At 44.0% G+C, this 11,553-nt stretch overlaps 1 protein-coding gene across 1 annotated transcript in view; it reads left to right on the forward strand.

The window, feature by feature from the left end:
* The window catches only part of SGIP1 (SH3 domain GRB2 like endophilin interacting protein 1), a 200,262-nt gene that overhangs the window by 92,300 nt on the left and 96,409 nt on the right, over positions 1-11,553 (forward strand). The window contains exons 5-7 of the mRNA XM_019531590.1: positions 1,769-1,793; positions 7,349-7,405; positions 10,445-10,499. Of these exons, the coding sequence (XP_019387135.1) occupies positions 1,769-1,793; positions 7,349-7,405; positions 10,445-10,499 (137 nt within the window). The remainder of the gene's footprint in view (positions 1-1,768; positions 1,794-7,348; positions 7,406-10,444; positions 10,500-11,553) is intronic.

The following is an 11,553-nucleotide window of genomic DNA, read 5'->3' on the forward strand; positions in this document are numbered from 1 at the left end:
AGGAAGGCTGGCAGCCGTACTTATTCAAAGGACAACTATTGATGGGAGCTAACAGCTATTGATAATGCATTTCTAATAATATTTCTAACATCAACATAGCATAAAGCTTTCTTTGTCCTGCATACCTCATCCTAAACTATTAGTAGATTCCCACTTCATTCCACAGGGTTACTGTACTCTTGTGTTTAACAGTCATTGGATAAAATTGATAGGAAGCAGCAGGATAGCTCTGTTCCACTGGGAGCAGAAGTGGGAGCAAGAATAGAGGCCAGAGCCCAGGGTCCCTTTCATTTCAAGGCTGTGCCAACTCACTGTGGCACTCGCTTGGGTCTCCTGGACACATGTACCTTTCTTGGCTGCCCAGTGGGCCAGCTTCAACAGGAAGGTTGGAGGATATGCTTGAGAATGCCTATCCGTGGCCTGGTGATTAGGGTACTTTTGTGAGAAGTGGAAGATGTAGGTTCAGACCCTTCTAGGTGATGGGGACCTAGAAACTTGGTCTCCCACCCTGGACAGGTGCCTTTAGTGCTAGGCAATTGTGCTAAAAAGGCAAGAAGACCTCCTCTTCATTCTCCAGTATCTGACAATCACTAGATGTGGCTTTCTTGGACTAACGATTTGGACACTTTTATACATAAGAGTTTATACAACTGACTGGGTGGAATAGGGTCATTAATGAGCATAAGTAGCCAAGAAGTTTGTTTTGAGCATGCTCAAAAGGGCAAGGTTTGTTGAGCAGAGGGGAATAGATTCAAGTTAGCTCTCCTCCAGATTCAAGTCAGCTCTCAGTCCTCCAGCCTCCCAGGATGCTTTGCACTTCCTCTGCAAACCCCTCCTTGAAGGTTGGGTGGGCTAGTCTTGCCCAAGGTCTGTGTTCCAGCCCAGCAAGGAGACATGCTCTAACACCTCCCGGCTTCTGGCCTGGACCACTACAGGCATGTGGCTGCATTTCCAGAATGAGAAATGAGTGTCTTTTCACTTGCTTATTGGTTCTATCTACACAGCTTAGACTAACCTGTGAAGACTGAATTGATTCAGCCTCAGGCTTTTTGTCTGTCTGTACGTAACCCAGAAGTTCAGAGCACATAAAGTGCTTTCAAAATGGCCAAAACTGGTTTAAGATAAGCCTGGCTGGGTGTAGTATCAAACTGAACTGATTTAGCTTAAATTGATTTATTGAACTTCTGTCCCAGATCCCCTCCACATTTAAGTTAACTCCCAGTCCCCAGCATGCTTTGTACCTCCCCCACACAAGCCCTCTCCGCTTGCAGGGTAGGTGTCTAGCCTTAGCCCAAGCTGTCTGCTCCAGCCAAGGAGCAAGGCATGTGCTAGCACCCCCAGCTTCTGGCCTGAATCGCTGCACGCACGTGGCTGCATTTCCAGAATCAAAAGTGAATGTCTGTTCACTTGTTTATTGGTTCAATCTATGCAGTTTAGACTAACCTGCAAAGATTGAATCAATTCAGCCTCTGGATTTTTAACCGTCTGTACTTGGCCCTAAAGTTAGCTGCCTACGTGGTACTTCCCTGACTAAAGGCAATTTAGATGTAGACCATAGTGTCTGAGGCATAGATAAAAATGACATTACTTAAAAGTCATGCAGTTCTCATGAATAGCAATTTATGTGAGAGTTACACTTGCTGACAACATTTATGATAAAAATTTCTGTTCCTATGAATTGACTAAGTAAATTGTTTCCTGTGGTTAAAGAGCAAAGAGAAAATTAGGCTGTTTTTGACTAATTATATGTATTTCCTTTGTTTTGCAGAGGATCACCAGACAGGGATGGAGTTGTAAGTATCGAATCAAATTCTGTTTATGAAAATTCCTTCTGGCATTCTGTGTGCACCTAGCAAAATGCTCTTTTCCTCTGCAAACCAGCATAAGCAATTCTTACACTTTCTAGTTCTATTTAATGTGGTAAATACTTTTTAAATAATCTATTTTCATTAGAAAGCATTTTGTTTAAATCGATGAAGAGTTCAATATTTTGCCTGGCTAGATTATTTCTGTTAAAACTAAACACAGTCAACCTAGTGACAGCACATAAATCATCTTTTCTGAACATAAATCTACTTAAAATTCTCCAAAAACAGTTCAAACTTCATGTTGAAAAGAACTGAGAATGGGAAAGCTGCTCTTTTATGGTTAATGTTTATTTTTATGTGAAAAAGAGTTGTTATATGGCAAATTACATACAAAAATTTTTAATTTTAAAAATATATTCAGGTTTATTGATGAATTGAAGAACATTTTTCTATGCATATTATTTGCTTATTTTCTACATTAAATAGAAAATACAAAAGTGGCTACTTTTTAAATTACTGCTGCTTTAATATATAGTATTAGGAGTGAACGTCCCTGCTAGAACTGGAACTTAGATGGGCCAAGAGTCATTTAGCTGTTAATTTCAAGTTTGCAAAGAAGTATGTTGGGTTCAGACACAGCTTTTACTGTAAGTTGTTTTCAAGAGTTGCTGCACTCAGACTCAACAAGCTTTTGCTTAAAATAAAAATCGGAAACGCATTCAAATAGCTCGAAAGGAAAACTGGTGCAGCTGTGAAACTGCTTGCAGTTGTTCTGTATCAGGCTCAGAATCAGAGCTCTGGAGTGGAAAACAACCAACCATTAGAAATCTCAGGACATACATCTTTTATGAAATTATAAAAAACTTGGAATGTCTGATCACAGCTTTGGCAGGCATTGTTTTTTTCACATCTGACCCAAGATCCTTAGCTTTGGGACAACCCTGCATTCATAAAGCCCTCTGTTTTTTGCTGTTAAGAAATAGCAGTAATGAAGTTTAGAGAATCACACTTTGGGTAACACTTTAATCAAGGCTCTATTCAGCAGGAAGGGAGGGAAATGTAGCTTTCCAGATGCGTGAAATGTACAGATCTTTCCTTAGTCTTTAACCCTCTCTTATTCTCTCATTCCTTTTTTCTCTCCACTCCTTTGGACTCTTCTTCCTGTCCTCTGCTCTCTCTGTCCTGTGGTTCTCAGACTCATTCTTCTGTTTTCTGTGCCAGCTGAAATAGAAGTTTTGCTTTATCTCTTCCCTGCATTCAATACTCCCTCTTTTCATCTTTTTTTCCTCCTTCTCCTCTCTCTAAGGCTAGGTACAAAAGTTCAGAAAGCCTGAGGTAGACTTGCAGAATCTTTCACAGCTTTTTCTAAGCACCCTAGATAATTTTGGGAGCAAACAAAACTTGCATTTGCCCTTTGCTGGGGTGGACGAGGGCACAGAGGTGGGCTTTCTCCCACACCTCCCAGCAGGCTGCTGGAAAATTTTGAGCCCAGCTAAGCAGCTGGCAACCCTTGATTGGCCAGTTCAGTCCAGCCCAGCCCCCACATCCATTGTCAGTGGTGGCTGGTAGGGGTGGGAGGGAATGGACCCCCTTGCTGCATGGGACCCCCACCTATGCTAGCTCAGGTCTGGAGAGGACCAGGGCTGCATGTCTGTCCGCTATGCTAGAAATCAGGGGTGGGGAGGTGGACAGCAGAGCCTTTTGCTATGCAGATTCCCCCCTCCCCCCCCCCAACAAACTTGCTGGCTTAGGTTTGAAAGGTGAAAGGCCAGATTCATGTTGTGGGGGGCTCCGCTCCTTTGCTCCCCACCCCTGGTTCCCAGCACAGTGGACAGATGTACTGCTGTGAGCTGCGCCTCCTGCCTGCAGCTGTCAGAAGGGTCAGCCGGGGGAATGGAGACCCTGCCATGAGGGTCACCTCCTCCTCCCCCCCCCCGCCCTGCAACCACCACCACCACACTCTGCTGGCTCCGGTATGGGGCCAGGCATGGGGGACTCGGTTCCCCTTCCCCCAGCTGCTCAGGCAGGAGGCAAAGGTTTTTCTGTCTTCTGTCTACAATGGGCCTGGGACAGGGCAGGGCGGGACTGACCTGGAGCTCACCCAGAGCAAATAAGCACCAGCCAAGGCTAGCACATTGCCCCGTGGTGTGCTTGGGACGCTAGAGGACAGCAAACTAAGGCAATTCTGCACAGGACCTGGGACAGAAGTTTGATATACTGCTCTAACCTAAACCGACTAAGTCTAATACTGCATCCATCCAGGTCTATCTTAGACTAGGTTCTGCCATTATGAAACTAGTCTGCGTGTACTGAATTTCTGTTTTACTACAGGTTTAGACTGGTTTCTGATCACTTATACTGGTTTGCGTGCAATGTCTGTACCTAGCCAAAGATCCCATATGAATGTAACTAACTTACCCAGAGGCTCTGATATCTGGGTGGAGCATTCTCTCTGTCATCTTCATCTTCACATACACAGACATAACCACACTGCACCTCCTGAAGCAACAAAGAACTACGAGGAATGCCCTCTTTTCATGGAGCCTAGCAGCGAGAATGATGTACTAGACCAAAAGGTCCAGCCCTGTTCCTAATGAAGACAGCATCAAAACTACCCATTGACTTCAGCTACGATATGATCAGACCCCAAAATTGTTGCAGTGGATTGCTGCTCAAACAAAAAACCCTGGGAAGGGAAGGAGAATCTGGTAACAAAAGTCACTGGTGTTGCAGTTTTGGTTCTACTGGAAGGTATGAGCCCGGGTGGCAACAGAGCACTCATCTGGACTACAAGAAGACTGAAATATTTCTAAACTAGGTGTTCAACCTCTGGCCCAGGGAGCTGTCATCTGACCTGAAGTGGCTCCCTGTGAGAGTGGAAATTTGGCAGCGGAGGAGAAGTAGCATTGTTTGTTGCTCCCAGAGCCACAGCAATTAACACTGCCTCTGCTTTCCCACCACCAAATTTACAAACCTGTGGGGAACCCCACAGTCTGGATTACATGGCTCTGCACTCCAGATTGTTCTGGTGAGTGGGGTCATGGGTGCAGCAGGTGGGGTCACGCCAGATCTCATGCAAGAATCCACTCTACCCACTGCCACTGTGCAGGATCTGGCTCGCAGGCTGGCTCTGCCACATTTATCTAGCCCCACCAGGCTGGATGGGTTGAGCACCACTGTTCTAAACCACGGACGTTTGGCTGAGCTCAGATATTCGATCTAATAAGTCTTATATTTTTGGCCTTTCAAATCTTTTTTCCCTCTAAGCCTCATGTAGTTTTGCACTATCCAGGATGCAAAAGTAGTAGCAACCAGTTTATACTTTGTGTGACAATACCACTGAGCATGCTGGAAGCTTAAGGCTTAAAGTAAAGGGATGATCACCAAAGAAATGATCACCAAAGAAATGGGATAGCAGGTAGCCTGTACAATCAGAAATGGAGGGGGAGGAAGTCATCCATCAGACAATGCAGATGGGGTATTACAGAATAAAGTATGTGAAGCTGAGACTCTTTTAATACTTACTAAAGCAAGAATGGGAGCTGCAGTATCCTGAGGTACAAAGGATAGTGACCTTTCATTCAGTACCCACCAGTTCTCTTATCTGCTGAATAGAGCCTTTTATGTGTCCCAAACCAATATTTATTTTATGTTCAAGAGAACCAAATTTGATCTTTTTTTTTACCTGTATAGTATGTATGCTAACTCCATGTAATTTTTTTGTGTTTAAAAACACCCCATACTTTAACATTTTTTCTACAAAAACAAAATCCATTCCAGCCACCCAGCCCTCATCCTTATGAGCTACCTTCCAATAACAAACCAGAGTGTGCGTGTGAAGGAGGAAAAAAAGTTTCGGTAAGAAAACAGATCTCAGTTTTAAGCTTCCATTTGTTTAAAACAAAAGAAAAACACACACAAGCAGTGGGTGCATCTACAGGAGACGGTTACTGCGGAGCTGACTACTTAGCTCTTCAATAAAATGGCACTGTCTACCTGTGTGGTGCTAGCCAGAGCAAACTAATTAACTCTGCCATAGGATGGTACTGCTAGACTCAAGTACTATCCTATGGAAGAGTAATGTACACCGCCACAGTGCATGTGTAGACGGTGATGGGGCCGGCTAGGACATGAGTGTGCTTCAGTGTGGGGACTGCCTCCCAGCTAGCTTTTAGTAGCCAGAGGGAAATTGGGTTATGTGCCCAAGTTTGAACATTTGTCTTGTAATGGGTATCTACATTAGAAATTCATCCATTTTCAATGCTCAAAGCATTGCCTGATGTTGTTTTTTAGCATGGGTAAATGTATTTAGTGTGACCTCTGATAAACAGTTTGTTGATCTGAAAAGTGATTCATTTTCTGAAGGTATGTGGTATACCATAGAAAACTGCACGATCATTTTTGTGTTATGGTGAAGAAGAGATATGTTGCCACTTTAAAGTAAGCCTTACCATTGTACTATAAATAATATGGAGTAATTCCTGTTTGAACATGGTCATGACATTCAGCTACCCTATCATATGAAAAAGTGCATTAATGTTTCTTACTAACTTGTTGGCTTAAAGTTTTATAACCTAAGAATTCCAGTTTACTAAGAGAGTATAAAGGCTGCTAAATAAGTGATAATGACAGGGGGGTTTTTTTTTTGGTTTTCAGGTATTTTGGTGGCTAGCAATAGGAGAATTTGATCCTAGATCAAATTGAACCTCCTTCATCCTCTGACATTGAGTAGAAAAAAATCACTCATTTGTTTGTTGCACCATTTTGGCACCTTTTCTGCAGTGAATATAATTTTTCTTCTTGTAAGAAAGCAATTTCTGTTTCTGCAGAAAAACAATGGTGCCTGCTGGCATGCCCTGTAACTCCTAGGAGAGACTGAAATAGCAAAGGTGGGCTAAGCAAGGAGGGTATTTTCATCCCTTGTGTCACCCAAGCTGAAGCACAGTGTCTTAACTCTTGTGCTTCAATGTCCCTTTCTACCCCTACAGGTGCAATCTTTTTAACAAAAAAACCCAAAGAACCTTGTCTGCCTCAAAAAATAACAAATCCTTCATGTGCTGCAGTGAGAGAGCTGTTTATAAGCAGCAGTGGTTTGCATGTTGCCGTGCAGTACTTGGCAGCACTATATCTATGCAAAGGAGTTTGTATGCTTCAGCTCACCCAAGTGAATTAATTATTGTTGCTTCCCTTACTCGCAGGAGTGGTGTAGGTTTCAGTTAACAAATGTTTGCAAAGTTCATTAAAACAGTGGTGTGGAAGATCAAACGGAAAGGCAAAGCATTTGTTGAACTGTGAATTTTGAATTGCCTTACATGTATGTAAATCAGTTTTACGTTATTTGAACAGAAAACTTTGTCATTCATATGACACGACTGTTGCATTGTATAAGATCATCAGGGTAATCCAACCTTATTAAACAGCCCCGTTTAGGTTTTCTAATCTGCCCTAACATGACAGATTTCAGTAGCTCCCACCAGATACAGACATGCTCTGATGTTCTTGGTTCTTTAATGTTAACTTTGCTTACAAATGTATTACAGAAGAAAACTAATGGAGCTCCAAATGGATTTTACGCAGAGATTGACTGGGACCGATATGTAAGTATCCAAATGACTTCCCTTCCTTGCGTAATAGACTTGCAGTGCTGTGTGATAAGGGAATTTGTAATACCTTTGTAAGCTTCAGATTTATCTCCCTCGCGTAGATGAGACTGTTTTCAGATACCCCGGTCAGTGTTCACACTTCATATTCAGTAGCCATATTGTCTCCACTTAAGAATGGAGATCTCATGAAGCCTTTACACCCATAGCTAGGTTCAAATGTCACCATGCAGCTAGCTCTGTAGGCACTCAGGCTAAGTAGAGACCATCAAAAAGCCTGGGGCAGCATTGATCCAACCAGTTCAGATTTCTCTAAGCTGTGTATACTGGACCACTAATGAACAGAACTGATGTTCACTCCAGTTGGGGAACATAGGCAGAAGCCTGTACTGGCTGAGGCCAGAAATCGAGCGGCACTCCCACATGCCTCCAAGCAGGCCAGCCATTACGGCGGGTAGCCAAATGCAGCCATATGACTGCACTATCCCTGATTTGGCTGTCAGGCACACGCCTCCTCTGCTGCCCTGTCATTTGTCATGCAGCTAGTAGAGAGAGGAGTACTCGACCTCCTCAGCAGCATGGGGGTCTCTGGGCTTTGTCAAGGGTGGGGGCAGGCGTCCACCCAAGGCAAGACAGAGATGGGGTTGGGGGTGGGGAGTGGGGCTCACAAGCTGCCTCGGGTAGGTGGTGTCAGTGGTGCACCCTCCATTCCCGGGCAGTAGGACAGGGTGTCCCTGCCGTGTCCCAGGCCCTGGGGACTCTGGCTGTAGCATCTTTGGGAAGGGCTCACAGGATTTTTCCCCTCAGAGCTGCACCGAATTCTGAGCTGAAACAGCTTCTCTGCAGCTGCAGAAGCGTGTTTGCACCCCTCACCCAGGAACTGGAGTCCCGCGTGCACAGAGAAGCGGCTTCAGCCAGGAATTCGGATCTGGTTCTGGGGGAGGGTGGGGGATCCTGTGAGCCCTGACCAGAGTCATTGCAGTGCAGGGTCTGGAGTGTCTCTGCCCCAGGACCCTGCCCTGCAGTAGCTCTGGGAGGGCTCACAGGATTCCTCCCCCCGGCCACACACACCCAGGAGCCAGCACCAAATTCCTGCCTGAAGCCTCTTCCCTGGTTCTTTGGGGATGCCCCTGCAGCTGAAGAGAAATGACTTCAGCCAGAAATTTGGCACTGGCTCCAAGGGGGCAAAATCCTGTGAGCCCTTCCAGGAGCCGCTACAGCACAGAGTCCTGGGGTTCAAGACCAGGCAGGGACAATCTGGACTCTGCACCGCAGCAGCTCCAGGAAGGACTCGCAGGATTTCTCTTCCAGGGTCAGTGCCAAATTCCTGGCTGAAGCTGCTTCTCCGCAGGCACGGGGCTCTGGTTCTGGAAGGTGGGTGGGGTGGACAGTCATGTCCCTGCAGCTGCAGAGAAGTAGGTTCATCCAGGAGTTCAGCATTGGATGGGGGTACTCTGTACCCCACCAGACTCAGGCCAGGAATGTGGGGTGCACAGCTGTCACCCCCTCCCGCAGCAGCTCACGAGCCCTACTTCCCCTTCCTCCCCCCACTTCTGTCTTGCCTGTTGCTGGCAGAGACAGCTCCCTGTGGGGCAGGGGGAGGAGGTTAGGAGGCTTTGCAAAGGTCTCTGGGATATTGGCAGATCACAACCTACCTTGATTCATGAGCAGACCTGGTACTGACATTCAATAGCCCTGTCCAACGTAACTCAAATAAGTCTGATATACTATATGGATCCCGGTCTATCTTAGACTAGGATCTGCCATTTTGAAACTGGTCTATGCGCCCTGAACTGCAGTTTTGATATGAGTATAGACCAGTTTCCAGTTACCTAAACCAGAAGAAGTGTAATATCTGCACTTAGTCTCCATTTTTCTTTCAACAAACATACTTGGAAATGACTGTCATTACTAAACTAAAGCAACATTAATGAGACACTGATAGTTTTCAATGTGTGCTTCACTCTGGAAGTTGCCTGTGGCTCTTAAAAATTACAAATGTGATCAGGGATGCACAGACACATGCATACACACACACTCACTTTAATTTTTGTTTCTTGACTTTGTAAATTAGATGATATTTTATGTACTGTTAGTTCTACTGACAATAGCATCCGCTGTTTGCATACTATGCAGCAACAGAAGTGAGAGAGACTGCTTCAATAACCAGCAAAAATTGTCATAGAGAACTAATCAATTTTCATGCTGACAGAGCCTACCTAAGTGATGAAGTGAGTCCTACTATCAAAGTAGAACTGGCAATTGTAAGAATGAGATTTTGTGAAAAAAAAAATGAATTCAGATATTTTATCACCTTGCAGATGAGTAGTTGAAACCTATCCTTAATCTGGAATATATTTTATATATGCATGTTAATTGTATTGTATAAAATTGCCTAGAAACTAGTTGGTTTCCATTACTTGTTAAATATAAAATACCTTAAGCAATAAGGAGAGTTAATTGTGATTTGAATGTTAGGAACAGAGAAGAAACTTAAAAGTTCAAACCCGTGGTAAAGGCAGACTCTCCCTCTGCATGAAGAAGGGCATTTATTCCCAAGAGCTTGCAAAGAACAATTTTTCCAACTATTTAGTTGGTTTAATAAAAGATATCACATTTACACAAAGAACTTTGTCTCTTCTCAGTTATGTTTCCTATCCCCGCCCTTACTTCTGGAGGTTACATAAAATATCATCTAATTTACAAAGTCAAGAAGCAACCTTGTGCTTGACAGCTCAGCTCTGCACAGTGTATTTGACTGACACTGCCAAAGTTAATCATGCTATCATTTACTGCGTCATGGTATTATATGGGTGGTAGCAAGAGCAGTTGCAGCCATATTAGACTTCTTGCAAAGCAAGCGTTCCTTTTTATCTTGCTCTACCTTTCCTGGACTTGGACAAGGTTTAATTTAACCAGTCCAGTGCTTGCTTTGACATCTTTTTTCCCCATACAAAAAATAGCTCATGCTTCTACATCTTCAGTAAAATGTTTAGAAAAAACCCTAATTACTTTGTTTATTTACACCCTATTCAGAATTCACCTGAGCTTGATGAAGAGGGATACAGCATCAGACCAGAAGAACCAGGCTATATCCTTTATTGTTAGCCTTGAATCTCAATTTACAAACTGTAAGATGACCTGGGGTTCATGGAAAGGTCACTGAAATGTTTCCCTTACTTTTCTGTGCACCATTATTCCCTAGTTAAAAGCAAAGTCCCAAGGAGAATCACCTGATACAGTTAACCAGAAGGCACTTCTAATTGCCTTCATCTATTCATATGAAATTAACAGAAAGTAGTAAGCAGATATGGAAGTGCATTGAGAAATAATTATGTTCAGTGCACTCCATTGAAGACAGATGGGATTACAATGCTTACAACAAAGAGCAGCAGATTTCCAGCCTCTTTCTCTGGCTTGGCAGAGCTACTGAAGCAGAATGTTCATTCGCTGGAGGAAGGAAGCAGTTTCCATCTCTATGTAGGACCCAATTTGGCTTTATAAAGAAAGAATGAATAAGGAGAAGTAATTTATGTGCCTAAAGCATGGACTCATGAGTCAGAGGATTTAAGATGAAGTGTTTAGAAGGCAGAATCCACATCTCCAGACTCTCACTCCTATTTCCAGCACTGCTACAGAGCCACTTGGGCAAGCCTCTTTAATGTCTGTGACCCCACCCATAAAATACAGCAGTACTGCTGCTTTGTTTAATTTGCACTTGTAAAGCATGCTGTGGTTCCCCTAAGAAAGGTAATGAAGAAATGTACAAAGCGTTGTGTTATAGGCCTCTGTGAAGTAGCTAGTATTCACTTTGGATTCGGCTAATTTCAGGGGACGGTAATTTGATTCGGTGATTCAAATCGCTGTCCCAAATCAATTTGGCCAAATTATCTGATTTGGAGATTCAGCTCCAGCCAAAAATCCAAATCTCCAAATCACCCAGACCCATCCCCCATTGGCTCTCCCAGCCCCGGCAATGGCTGCCTGTGGCACTTAAAAAAAAGCTCTGACTCACTGGGTGCTGCCAGGCAGAGGGTGATCCCCACTGCCCCATGCTGGCTGCTGCAGGATCTGGTGAGTCCCAGTGTTTTCTCAGGGGGTTTTTGTTTGTTTGTTTGTTTTTTCTTAAAGGGCCAGAGCTGGGG

Source organism: Crocodylus porosus, unplaced genomic scaffold (assembly GCF_001723895.1).
Source record: "Crocodylus porosus isolate Cpor-Errol unplaced genomic scaffold, CroPor_comp1, whole genome shotgun sequence".
Lineage (NCBI taxonomy): Eukaryota > Metazoa > Chordata > Crocodylia > Crocodylidae > Crocodylus > Crocodylus porosus.